Source organism: Loxodonta africana, chromosome 14 (assembly GCF_030014295.1).
Source record: "Loxodonta africana isolate mLoxAfr1 chromosome 14, mLoxAfr1.hap2, whole genome shotgun sequence".
NCBI lineage: Eukaryota > Metazoa > Chordata > Mammalia > Proboscidea > Elephantidae > Loxodonta > Loxodonta africana.
Genome location: NC_087355.1, coordinates 70,216,733 through 70,230,920, shown reverse-complemented (window position 1 = coordinate 70,230,920; position 14,188 = coordinate 70,216,733). Strand labels below are relative to the sequence as shown.

Here is a 14,188-nt window from a genome sequence, read left to right as displayed (position 1 = left end):
GTTCCAAGTAGCATCTTCTCTGTCTTTTCTCCACGGTGGCAGAAAACACACAGAACTTTGGAGACCTGACAAACCATTGGCTTTCTTTGTTCTAACACCCGCAGCAAAACTGCTGGGCCCCTCCTGGGAGAATTAGTGTTGGCCCTTGGCTTTGGAGCTTGGGGAAGTTGGATTATATTCATCATTTCCTGAGGGCTTCCTATGCGTCAGGTTCTGTGTTTGGTATTTAATGATAAACAACAACAATAGCTGACATTTAATGAGCACGTATGTATTAACTCATTTCATTCTTACAACATTTATAATTATCTCCAATCTAAACATAAGAAACCAAGGGCCAGAAAAGTTAGTATCTTTATCATGCAGCAAACTGCAGAACTGAAATTTAAATTGAGAACTCAAAGGCTAGTCTCAGAAGATGTTGCTTTAATTTCCACTAAAATATCATAAAATAAGTAAATTAAATATACAGTCCTTAAAATTAATAAAAATAAATACATATGTATATGTATAACCAAAATGGAACCCTGGTGGCACAGAGGTTAAGAGCCTGGCTGCTAACCCAAAGGTCAGCAGTTCAAATCCATCATCCACTCCTTGGAAACTCTACAGGGCGATACTATTCTGTCCTACAGGGTCGCTATGAGTCAGAATCAACTTGATGGCAATGGGGTTTTTCCAAGAAGCAACTGGTGGATTTGAACTGCCTACATTTTGGTTAGCAGCCAAGCTCTTAACCACCACACGATTAGGGCTCCTTGAGAGCAGTTGAGTGCCTAGTAAATCAGCAAACTGGATGACCAGAGAGGATCATTTGAGGATCCCTAGACTGAGCACCTTTTCACTGTGTTGGACATGCCTGCCTATTTTGGTGGCTTTAATTACTGAATAGTCTCAAATGGGTTTTCTTCGTGAGCATATAGTGTTTATTTTTTACCACAATGGGTAACTGGTTAAAAGGTAACGTCACTGCTACTATGAAAAAGACAATCATGTACATTTGTCTTAAGATTGATCTTCATCTGATTCATAAATTGTATCCATCTGACCAAAGTCTTTACAGTTTTATTTCTAGGAACTTAAAACCAGTGTTTAAAAAATGCATTGATTAAATACATTACATATATTATGTAGTGGTTAAAAAGAATGATCTACTCCTATTTTTTTTAATTTTTATAATTTTTATTGTGCTTTAAGTGAAAGTTTACAAATCAAGTCAGTCTCTCACCCAAAAACTTACATACACCTTGCTACGTACTCCCAATTACTCTCCCCCTAATTTTTTAATGAGACAGCCCACTCTCTCTTTTTGTGTCCATTTCACCAGCTTCTAATACCCTCCACCCTCTCATCTCCCCTCCAGGCAGGAGATGCCAATAGAGTCTCAAGTGTCCACCTGATTCAAGAAGCTCACTCCTCACCAGCATCCCTCTCCAACCCACTGTCCAGTCCAATCCATGTCTGAAGAGTTGGCTTCGGGAATGGTTCCTGTCCTGGGCCAACAGAAGGTCTGGGGGTCATGACCACTGGGGTCCTCCTAGTCTCAGTCAGACCATTAAGTCTGGTCTTTTTATGACAATTTGGGGTCTGCATCCCACTGCTCTCCTGCTCCCTCAGGGGTTCTCTGTTGTGTTCCCTGTCAGGGCAGTCATCGGTTGTAGCCAGGCACCATCTAGTTCTTCTGGTCTCAGGATGATGTAGTCTCTGGTTCATGTGGCCCTTTTGTCTCTTGGCCTTGTAATTACCTTGTGTCCTTGATTCTCCTTTGATCCAGGTGGGTTGAGACCAATTGATACAGCTTAGATGGCTGCTTGCTAGCATTTAAGACCCCAGATGCCACTCTTCAAAGTGGGATGCAGAATGTTTTCTTAATAGATTTTATTATGCCAATTGACTTAGATGTCCCCTGAAACCATGGTCTCCAAACCCCTGCCCCTGCTACACTGGCCTTTGAAGCATTTGGTTTATTCAGGAAACTTCATTGCTTTTGGTTTAGTCCAGTTGTGCTGACCTCCCCTGTATTGTGTGTTGTCTTTCCCTTCACCTAAAGTAGTTCTTCTCTACTATCTAATTAGTGAATACCCCTCTCCTACCCTCCCTCCCTCCCTCCCTCCTCCCTCTTGTAACCACAAAAGAATGTTTTCTTCTCCGTTTAATCTATTTCTTAAGTTCTTATAACAGTGGTCTTATACAATATTTGTCCTTTTGCAACTAATTTCACTCAACATAATGCCTTCCAGGTTCCTCCATTTTATGAAATGTTTCACAGATTCCTCACTGTTCTTTATCAATGTGTAGTATTCCATTGGGTGAAAATACCACAATTTATTTATCCATTCATCCGTTGATGGGCACCTTGGTTTCATCTTTTTGCTATTGTAAACAGTGCTGCAATAAACGCGGGTGTGCATATATCTGTTTGTGTGAAGGCTCTTATTTCTCTAGGATATATTCCGAGGAGCGGGATTGCTGGATTGTATGGTAGTTCTATTTCTAGCTTTTTGAGGAAGTGCCAAATCGATTTCCAAAGTGGTTGTGCCATTCTACATTCCCACCAGCAGTGTAGAAGTAAAAAGAACTATCTACTCCTATTATTTGCAGTTTATTTAAAACAAATACAATATAGGATATACGTTATTGATTTTTTTAGTGTAAAATGAAAAAATACTTTAAAAAATTCTAATTTTGAAACTATAATACCTAAATTTTAATCTGTATTTTAATATACATATACTGGAACATAACATATTTATAATATATAATTACTACTTAGGGTTAGGGTTAGGAGAAAAAGAAAAAATAATATATGTATATTAGAACAAACATATATGTCATTTAAAATTTTTGTTTATAAAAAATCCTGCATTTTTAAAAGCAATTAAAGACATTTATAAATGGAATTTGAACTTTATATATGACTATTATTTAAGTTTCAAAAGTGAACTTTTTAACAATCCTTAATACTTGTACAGAATGAAATACTGCTTATTTCAATAATATCTTTGTCATATATAGAAATGGTGAAATAAAAAAAAAGGATGACAGTGTGTGAGATTACATATTACTGTGAAACAAGTTGGTAAAAAAAAAAAAAAAGGTTGGTAAAACCTGTGCTCTGCTTTGCTGGTGTTCACTTTCAGTCTGTGGTTACTGGGCTCAGAACCCTATAGTGATGGCTTCTTTCTGATCCTTAACCACCCTCGGGAGCCTCCTAGAAGCTTCTGTGAGCTATCGACAAGACAAGCATTTCCTAATCCTATGCTTGAATCCTTGGGTGGCACAACAGGTTAAGCGCTCAACTGAAAATCCTATGGGACAGTTCTATTCTGTCCTGTAGGGTCCCTATGAGTCTGAGTTGACTCAACGGCAATGAGCTTTTTAGTAGCCAAAAGGTTGGAAGTTCGAACCCACTCAGAAGTGCCTCAGAAGACAGGCCTGATGATCTGTTTCCAAAAGGTCACAGCCTTGAAAATCCTATGGAGCAGTTCTACCCTGCACACATGGGATCACCATGAGTCAAACATGACTCGATGGCAGCTAACAACAATGGGCATGGAGTAGAGGTAGGTATCTCCACCAAAGCTACCAGGAATTCTCCAGGAATCAATTCTAGAAACATGCTTTTCTGTCATTTCCATTATTTCTCATGGATACCCATGCACCCTACAGGCCCTTGAAAAAAAGATTTTACTACTAAAACAAATCTACAAAACCACTGGAAAACTGGAACAGGCACAGCAAAATGAATGGGAAATGGTATCGGTTTGATTCCCAATACTAACAAGAGGGGTTACATGAATGGGAGTGTAGCCATGTTGCTTTTGGCATGTCTGAGTCAGGTCTAATGGCTTGGCCTTAAAGAAAAACATTTAAACTGATCAAATGATGACTAATTTCCTCAACCCCTTGTGCCAAAAGGCATAAGTTAATTTCTTATTTTGGAGCAGAAAAAAATTGTGTATTTATGCATTCATTCTTTTAAAGCAAGGTTAAATTTTTCTCTTGGTTATTATGATGATGATAATGATACCACCAACTTAATTCACCAAAACGTCCCGTGAATAATTTCTCAGATTCACAAACCAAGGGTACTCAGCTGTCAAGAAACTACTGTGCTGGAATGTTATGACATAAATACTTTCACTCCTTAGATCTCTCAAATGCCCTGATCTCCAAACCATAAAGCCACTGCTTCAACAAGTCGAATCTTGAGAATAGGTTTTGCTCCACAGGATGTGTTTACTTGATTCTCATACCTAGTAAGATAGACTTTCCACTATATTGTAATTCTCTGTCCTAGTGAATGGATGATAGGGCGAAACTGACACATCAACACCTAAAGGCAGAAGACAAGGTGGAACATCCCTTGAACCCTTTTCTAGGATATTACAAAGAAGTTCAACTTGCAGTAATTAAGGGGAGAATACAGTATTTGGGTTTATTTGGCACATAAGTGCTTGAACTTGAAGAAAAACCTCTATACCCAACTTCAGGTGCGAAGTCAACTCAAAAACAGCTGGAAAGAGGGAAAGAACCCCGGAGCCTCTGCAGAATTAATGGAGGCTCTCGCAGGGTTCTGAGTTATTCCAGACCAATTGAAAGTCTCTCACTTTGGTCTGTCCTGGAATTAACCCAAAAGCCTACACTTAATTTGGCAACTAGATGACTGACTCAAAAGCAGATTTTATTTCACTGTCTCCTGAAAGGACCTTGTCCCTTTCAGTAATCTTTTTTGTTTCTTTCTTTCTTTCTTTCTTGGCTATAAAAATGCCATAATATTTACGTGGGTAGAAGACATCTGTTGTTTCTGCATGTCTTAACATTTAATCCCTCTTTCTTTGGGTCCATTCCTTCCTACTCTTGGTCTTATTGGTTTGGGAGAGAACTGAATATTCACCCAACACCAGATAACAAGGGTGGGAGGCAAGAGTTCTGGACGTTTGGTTTCTTTCATGTACTTGGACTCGATGACAGGTTTAGGGGCCCGTGACCCAAACAAGGTCGATATGACTCAGTACCTAGACTTTTGTTGCAACTACTGAGAAAGAGAAGCTCTCTTTTTATTAAGCCTGTTAAATTGAGATGATATAATTATGGGTCTGATTGGAGTCACCTTATATGACCTGCCTGAGAATGAAGGCAGAGGAAAGCAGAGCAAAGCGATGGAGCAAGATTTAATTTTGGTGACATTGTGTGAACACCTAGATCCAGATATTCCTGAAGCCAAATACTCTTTGGTCTTCTCAACATATCAGCCAATAAATTAACCCTTTTGCTTAAGTCCTTTTCATCTGGGTTGGTGCCACTTGCAAACAAACAAACAATCTGGAATAATACAACTTAGCTATTTTAATAACAAAAACCTCGGAGATTTCTATGTATTGCCTCCATTAATAGGTTCGTTGTTGTTGTTGTTAGGTGCCGTCCAGTTGGTTCCGACTCATAGCAACCCTACGCACAACAGAGTGAAACACTGCCCGGTCCTGCACCATCCTTACAATCATTGTTATGCTTGAACTCACTGTTGCAGCCACTGTGCCAATCCACCTCGTTAAGGCTCTTCCTCTTTTCCACTGACCCTGTACTTTGCAAAGCATGATGTCCTTCTCCAGGGACTGATTCCTCCTGACAACACGTACAAAGTGTGTAAGATGCAGTCTCGCCATCCTTCCTTCTAAGGAGCATTCCGGTTGTACTTCTACTAAGACAGATTTGTTCGTTCTTTTGGCAGTCCATGGTATATTCAATATTCTTCGCCAACACCAACTTAATAGGCTTAAAAGAAGTAATTTTAGAAATACTGAAGCCCAGAGAAGACGACTGACCAGCAGTTGTGGTTACAGCAATGACTTCATCTCAGAACAACTCCTTTATCTCAAAGTGCACATGACCAGGTCGTGGGAAATATATTAAAGCTGGAAAAAATGTCTACCAAACAGTAGGCATTTGGCATACCCATTGCAGTCAATTCAATTCCAACTCACAGCGAACCTATAGGACAGAGTAGAACTGCCTGGTGGCTGGTGGATTCAAACTTCTGACATTTTGGTTAGGAGCTAAGCTCTTAACCACTAGGCACTCATAAATGGGTTACCCTGGGATATAACTTTTCTCCAACACATGGCAGAACTGGGTCCCAGTTCTCCCTAGTGTTGCTTTTGAGTAGAGTGAAGGACTGAAATTTTTGCAGAGGCAACACGTAGCTAATGGGAGATATTACAGAAGCAAAACAGCTGCGGCTCTGGGGTTCATTTGCCCATGGAAGAACGGTCATCTGACCACAAATTTCCTCAAAGGCAGTGAATCAGGATGGTGACCACATTTCTCTGTAAGATAAAGAAACTCAATCTAACTCGGGAACACTCCAAAGTGAAAAGACTATTTCTTGATCTAAGCTCTTTAAGTTTTTTTTTTAAAAAAAAAGTCTTAATATAGCAACCAATGTCACAAAACAATAAGTGCATTAATTGTTTAATGAGAAACTAATTTGTTTTGTAAACCTGCATCCAAAATACAATTTAAAAAAAAAACTTAAAAAACTCTAAACATATTCTCTACTGCCATCCCCACCTTCATTCCCCTAAACACTCCTTTTTGTGGCTGTAAACTAGAAGTTGCTGTCCAGTTGATTAACAATATTAAGTAAGACAACTGGGTGAATGAGATGAAGGCAAATGGAGCTCATAATTCTCTCAGCTATAAACATTGATGAGAAATAAATTGTACAGAACTTTTGTTCACTCTTGTTTAACCGAGACTATCATGGCTCAAAGAGGATTCTGGCAGCCTGCACATAACACTGAAGAGGACAAGTTAGCTTAACTTGAAGATAGGAAGGAAATGTGAACTTGTATTTTTGCCAGCAAAGATCCTGGCTTCAGGAAGAGCTTATTGAGGCTTTAGATCACCAGATCAATGTCATCAGACACACGAGTCACACTCTACCATAAGAATCTACCGTAAAAATCCAAACACTCTGAATTAAAACTACTTAATAAAAATACTTAACAGGATCTCATTAATTCCATTGATAAGGCCAGTTTTGATATATCATTATGTCAGTCTATAGAATTACAATTTTTATGAAAGACAACAAATATCCATAGATCCCTTTATTTCAACTTCTTAAATCATATAAAAAGGTAAAAATACTGTGGGGTAGTTTGGGGGTTTGACTTTTATACTTTTTTTTTTTTTAAGATTAACAAAGGCCATTAAATGTCAACACTTCTATAATTTACAAATGTATACTTCTACACTTCTAAAATTGTGACTTAGGCTAGCTTTATAAAAATAAATCAAACAAAGCTTCTCAAGGCTTTAGAGTTCTGTTTCATAAATAGTTGCCTATCTTTCAACTACTTCTGCTTAAGTATCCTCTAAGTCATATTTATATCACCACAAAATCCATGTGACTTGTCTTGACTTTCTCTTTCTCAGCGTTCATTCTGGATTAAAGCCACTCCCAAAAGTTTAGTCTATGTCATCCTGAAGGGATTCTTACATCACACACAGGGATTAAAGTAAGTAGTGGCTTAGCATATCTATCCAGACAATGCCTTGGTGGGGGTTGGCAGGAATTTCTTCTAGAATGTTGCCCCTACCTCGGCTCATATTATAAAGGGGATACATGTCCAAATGCTTTCCACTTTTAGGGACTGGAACAAGAATGATATTTATGGGTTTTGAATGTAGTTATAGCCAGAGATATGGGGTACTAAACCTAGTCCTATCCTGAAGAGTTAGTTGCTTCATTCAGCTCTTTTAATGGGGAAACTAGTTACCACTTGTTCAGGAAGAGAGGGCTCTATTTTAACCATTTAACTACCAAGTTTGAAAGATTTAAAAAAAAAAATTCATTTGGGATTCTCTAGTTTTGCCTATAACCCACCAAGAAACAAAACATACCTTTTCTACTGTTTATAAAAATCTCTTTAAAGTAATTTTTATTATTTGATCTCACCTTCTGAATACTATCTATGCTAATAAGGGGAAAAAAAAAAAAGGATTAACAGGTGTCCAAAACTCACTTTTCTGCAATCAGCATTTTATTGATCTTCATATTTTTAACAATGATGAGGAGACATTCTAGTGTTTCATCTTGGAACAAAGTTCCAAATTTTAGATGTTCTTGAGAACTGGGAAGCTGAAGAACTTGTTCATGATGGCGTAGACATACCATCTACTGATGAGTTTGTTCTTCACCAATTATTACCCAAAGTAAAAAGAAACACTAAGAAAAACATTAAATTCAAACCTAGATCCCCAAAATTAGAGACAATGCCAACATTACAGTGCTATATTATTATTTTAATGTATGCTATTCCCAGCTCTTTTGCTCCTACGACCAAAAAACTTACATTTCTTGAGGGCTTACTATGTGTAAATGCTTTAAATGGATTCTCTCAGCTTAATCCTCACAGAATCCTATAAGGTTGGTATCATATCTATTAACAGTTGGGAAAATGGAGGTTTGGAGAGGTTAAATCGTATTTTTATATGATTAACTAATATTGCCTCCAAATAGGAGGATTCTTGTCTGATGTTACTCACGCATTCTCCACAGTGATTATCATAAAACTAAGTACACAAATGTGGAGGCAGTAGTAGTTTAGTGGTAGAATTCTCACCTCCCGCGCAGGAGATCAGGGTTCGATTCCCGGCCAATGCATCTCATGCACAGCCATGACTCATCCCTCAGTGAAGGCTTGATTGTTGCTATGATGCTGAATGGGTGTCAGAGGAGCTTCTAGACTAAGACAGACTAGGAAGCAAGGCCTGGTCATCTACTTCCAAAAAATCAACCAATGAAAACAACGGTACAATCCCTGGCCAATCATGAGGATGGCACAGGACTATGCAGTGTTCAGCGTCATTGTGCATACAGTCACCATGAGTTGGGGGCTGACTCAATGGCAGCTAACATCAACAACAACAGTAAAGTATCCTACTGTTTGGCAGAAAAATATGTGATGGATTGTGCTTACCCTGGAGGGATTCTATAACTATCCTGTAGGCTGTGGCGTGACGGTGCACCTCCCACTGAGCACACAAGCTGGTCATTTCAATGTGGTTGGCTTGGAGATTGGTCACATCCAAGGGCACTACAATGAAACAGAAACATAACTATGTCACACAATAGACAATGCCACAAAAGTCCCGTTTAATGCTCCAGATGCCAAGGCAGGAAATCCATCAACTCACAAGAAATTAGTGTACAAAAGATAATTATTTTATGGCCCGGAAAAGCAGGCTGCAAAACATATCTGGTATGTTCTGATTATTTGTAAATGTAGAAGGCAATATGTATGTACAGGAAAAATGTCAGATGCAATGGATGGTGAATTTATGGGTGATTTTTAATCTTCCCTCGTTACTTGTTTGCTTTCTAAATACTCCACAATAAATATATAATACTTTTGTAACGAGATTACATAGACAATGTAATTATCCGCCACTGAAAAAAGATAGCCATGGCTTAAGTAAGACTTAAGGCTTAAGCAGACACAGCAGAGATGTAACCCAAACAGGGGCAGCTTCAAAAGAACTGGTCATCAAAACGTGATTAAATGAGAACGGACAACTTTTGGAAACATTAAGATATGAAAAAGTTTATACAGATATCGAGATAATATAAAAAACAAATGTGTATATTCTTACTAATCTTAGATATGCAAAAGTGATCACAACAAGGGTTTTTTTTTTTTTTTTTTTTGGAAGCTGTAAAAATATTCTCTCTCCAGTACAATAGAGGGGTATGCTTGGCTGTTTCTCATGTAGATGCAAGGAGCAAAAGGAGAAAATTGATAATATTTACTTTCCCTAATGATTTCTCACTTCCACTCATAAAATTTTTCCATACTTCTCCTTCTCATTTAACAACATCATGAAATAAAAATAGCTTAAAATTATTTTTTCAGGATGGTTGAAATAATGTCGTCTCATCTCAACTTCTTTCTTTTATATTGTTTGTTTCTGTTAGGTCAGAGTGGGCAGACCTTTTTTTTTTTTTTTAACCAAGGCCAATCAAACAACCCCTCTCCCCCCTCTCCACAAAAAAGGTAGCTCAATAATGATTCATATAACTGCACTAAATAAAATACGCTTTCATTTAATTTCTTTGAGATTGTGGGGGTTTTTATTTTGCTTGGGAGAGAGATTAAGAAGAAAATCCCATCTCATTTGTACTTTAAAGATAGAAATATAAAACAATTCAATACTCTCAATCTTTTAAAACGTTTGCAGCAATCAACGTTATTTTTTAAGGGAGAGAAAGAAGAGGGAAGCAGCGAGAAGAGGACAGAATGAGGAGAGAAAAGGAAGCATAATGGGAGAGAAACCACTAAAAAATCAAAGACACAGAAAAAATGGCACAGACAGAGAAAAGGTAAGGTAACCTAGAGAGGAAAATAAAGATGAGCTAGAGAAAGAGGGAGAAGACAGAAGAAGGGAGACTGCAAAGGGCCTTCTATGGTGTTCCTAAGGAAAAGCTCGCTACTGGGAGGTCACAGTGGTACCCAGAACAGTATCATTTCAACAGCCAAGTACAAGATCAAAGCCACAGACCACAGGCTTTCTAGATCAGTTGAAGACAGAGACTATGTCTTTTAGATTAAATTTATTTAGTATCTAGCCCGTAAGGTCTCAAAGTATTCCATGAAAGAAAAATTCAGGTAGCCTCCTCTGGTGAAAGGACTGATCCTATGGGAAATCCAGGGTGACTGTAAGTCTGGCTTGACATTCGCCCCAACTCTTGCCTGGAACTCTAACAGATGAATTATTTGAATAGGGATGAGGTTGAAAAATGGGGTCAAGTACATAAACCACAATTATTTCAACAATAACAACAGTAATAGTTATTTCCTTGGGTGATTGCTATATCCCAGGCACTTTATACAATCTCTTTAATCCTCACAATCAGCCCATAAACTGGTTGATATTATCTTCATTTTAGACTTGAGAAAACTTGGGCTCAGAGAGGTTAAGAAATCTGCTTAAGGTCATAGCTAATAAATAGAAGATTCAAGGCTTATTCTTTCAATTATACCATGACTATTATTCTCAAGTGAGATGCACGTACTGATGACAGCACTCAGGATGAACTGGTTTTATTTCGGTAATTCATGTACTATCTTCAATGTGTATAAAAATATTGACTTTCCGCTTAGGGTAATTGCATGGGTTTTTGAAGGTATTTTAAAAAACTAAGTTTATTTAAAGTGCTGTATTAAACAGATGGTGTGGAGGTATGATAAACATCAGGAATATGGAACACACATGCTGAAGTTTGTAAAACACTGCAATATGCCGTGGGTATCTGGAAGTGGTGTGTGCCAGTGAGAAGTCCCAGATGGTGGCAGACAGCATGAAAGCCCATCAAAGAGTAGAGAAGAAAGTGCTGAGAATGGTGCACGTACTTCTTGTGGATGGTGCGTGTATATACGTGTATATGAGGAGGGATGAGGTAAAGGCTCTGAGAAAGACAAACTTCCCCCTCACCCATCTTCAACTGGGGTTGGCCTTGTTGGGCACGGGTTAGTTGGAAAATTTCACCTAATTTGAAAAATCCCAACAAACACTTTCCAGAAGGAAACCCTATCTGCAATCACTAAGTATATTTGAATGCCAGGTACTGACATCTCATCTGCCAACCAGGAATCCTAACCACAGCCCCAAGTAAAGGGCATACTCTCTTTCCCCCAAACCCTATCCAGAACGTGCAACACTGAGAAAAGAAAACCCAACTGCCAAATTGAAGAAGAGGCTGAGTTACAGTGAAAACAAAGGAGCAGAACCACAGGTGGGGGCTGAGGGGACAGGACATCAGTCTTACGTGTTTTCACCACGCCTGTCAGAGCGTCGCTGTAGCCTGAGGCCTGGGAGGCAAATATTTTCACATTGTAGTCCATCCCGCTGAGAAGGTTTGTGATAAGAATGGTGTTAATGTCAGCTCCCACAAAAGTTTCCAATGTTGGGCCAGGAACTAAAGGACGGAAAGAGTGTATTTCAGTTACAACAGAATATGCAAAATTGAAAGCACTCTTGAAGCAAATTCTACTTATTCAACTGTGTTTTAGTTGCCCAGGATTACACAGCAGGAAAATAAGAAGGCTAGGATTTGAATTCAGTCCATCTAGCTCTATAATCTACTTAACCTGATTGCCACGCTAGAGGTTTTTGAAGCGACCTAGTTCTTTTCTCAAATATATATCTTTCCCTGGGGCTTATTCAAAGAACTGGTCTCCCTTGCAATCCACCATCCACCATCTTGTGAGGTCTTCACAGTAGAGCTACTATGTTGCTATAGGTAATTGAGGCACTTGCTAAACTGAAGATATCATTCTCAACTGCCCCTTCTCAGACACCCTACTTCTCCTCAGCAAGCATGCAAGTGTGGTACCAGCCAATCTTCTCACGGACAACACTTTGCCACAGAGGAGACCAGCATGTCTGACACCACTGCAGTTCTAACCATGATTTTTAATACCAGACAGATGATACTCTTATTCCAAGACCCTTAACCAGCTGGCTTTTTCCTGCCTTTCCACCTGCACCTATGCTTCAGTCCAGTTGGGTCTTAGATTAAGCATGAGAAACATTTCTTGCTAAGGCCTGAGTCTTCCACCATTCTTCAAAGGTTTTGAGTTAATGACAAGTTCCTAAAGTACTTACTTTTTCCTCCAGAAGCCTCCTTCCAACAATATATTTACATATATTTATATTCTATGTACTATATCCAGGCCGCTCCTTGGAAACTCTGTGGGACAGTTCTACCCTGTCCTGTAGGGGTCACTATAAGTCGAAATTGCCTCAACAGCAATGGTTTTTTAGTGGATGTGCTACCTCAGTAATGATTTTTCCATGCCCTAAAGACTAAGAATTAACCATGGTGCAAATGAATGCATACAATCTTCCCACCTGGCCTAGAACAGGGTTCCTCAAACCTTGGCACCACTGATGTTTTGGGATGGATAATTCTTTCTTCTGGGGTGGGAAAAGGAGTACTGTGAACTGTAGGATGTTTAGCAGCACCCACTAGATGCCAGTAGCACCCTGACCCCTAAGTTGTGACAATCTCCAAGTTGTCAGCAATCACACTGATTAATAACCATTGGCCTAAAACACAGCTATTTGCCTCTAGAAAACCTGATAAATATTTGTAAGATGGTCCAAAGAACAAATTCAGCAAGACTGTCTTGCAATATAATCCATGCCTACAGCCAAAGGCAAAAAAAAAAAAAAAAACAAAGGGACTAAAAATTCACAGTGCATCCCAAAAAATAAATCTTGAGCAGGCTAGTGAATCCAGAGTTTGTCACTGCTATTTCATTTTCACGGTTAATAGGGAGTTTTGTTGGGACAAATTGGAGGTGGGGTATTTTTTTTTTTTTTTGATCAGGTGGCTAAAACAAATGGAATTTATATTTTCACTAGTAGGAAAGTTGGTGATGCTGGTGTTGGTTCAGCAGCTCAGGGCCAATTCTCTTGGCCTTTTCCTCATGGTTATGAAGTAAGCGACACAGCTCTAGAATTATGATCACCTTCTTGCCACCTACTTCTGTTTGGGTCTCTCTCGGTAGAACTGAGTCACAGGGTCTCGCCTAGCTGAAAGGGAGGCCCCAAAAGTGAGGAAGAGAAATATCAGATTCACTTAAACCAATAGTTCCCCGTCCTATTATTTTCTCCTTCTTTCATTATAAATAATGGTTATTTTATTATCATTTTTTTTTATTGTACTTCAGATAAAGGTTTACAGAGCAAACTAGATTCTCATTAAAGAATTAACACACATACTGTTTTGTGACATTAGTTGCCATTCCCACGTCAACACTCTCCCCTTCTCGACCTTGGGCTCCCCATTACCAACTTTCCTGTCCCCTCCTGCCTTCATGTCCTTGCCCATATGCTGATGTGCCCATTTAGTCTCCTTTTGTTTTATGGGCTTGCCTAATCTTTAGTTGAAGGGCGAACCTCAGGAGTGACTTCATTACTGAGCTAAAAGGGTGTCCGGACACCATGCCCGGGCTTTCTACAGTCTCTGTGAGACCAGTAAGCCTGGTTTTTTTTGTGAGTGTGTGAGTTAGAATTTTGTTCTACGTTTTTATTCAGCCCTATTTAGGACCGTCTATTGTGCTCCCTGTCAGAACAGCTGGTGGCGGGAGCCGGGCGCCATCTGGCTGTGCTGGAC

At 39.0% G+C, this 14,188-nt stretch overlaps 1 protein-coding gene across 2 annotated transcripts in view; it reads right to left on the bottom strand.

Moving 5' to 3' along the window:
- Window positions 1-14,188, bottom strand: part of COL14A1 (collagen type XIV alpha 1 chain) — a 224,322-nt gene that overhangs the window by 97,328 nt on the left and 112,806 nt on the right. For both annotated transcript variants that reach the window (XM_064268015.1, XM_064268016.1), the window contains exons 22-23: window positions 11,834-11,983; window positions 8,988-9,104 (exon numbers count right to left, since the gene is read on the bottom strand). In XM_064268015.1, coding sequence (XP_064124085.1) covers window positions 8,988-9,104; window positions 11,834-11,983 — 267 coding nt within the window. The remainder of the gene's footprint in view (window positions 1-8,987; window positions 9,105-11,833; window positions 11,984-14,188) is intronic.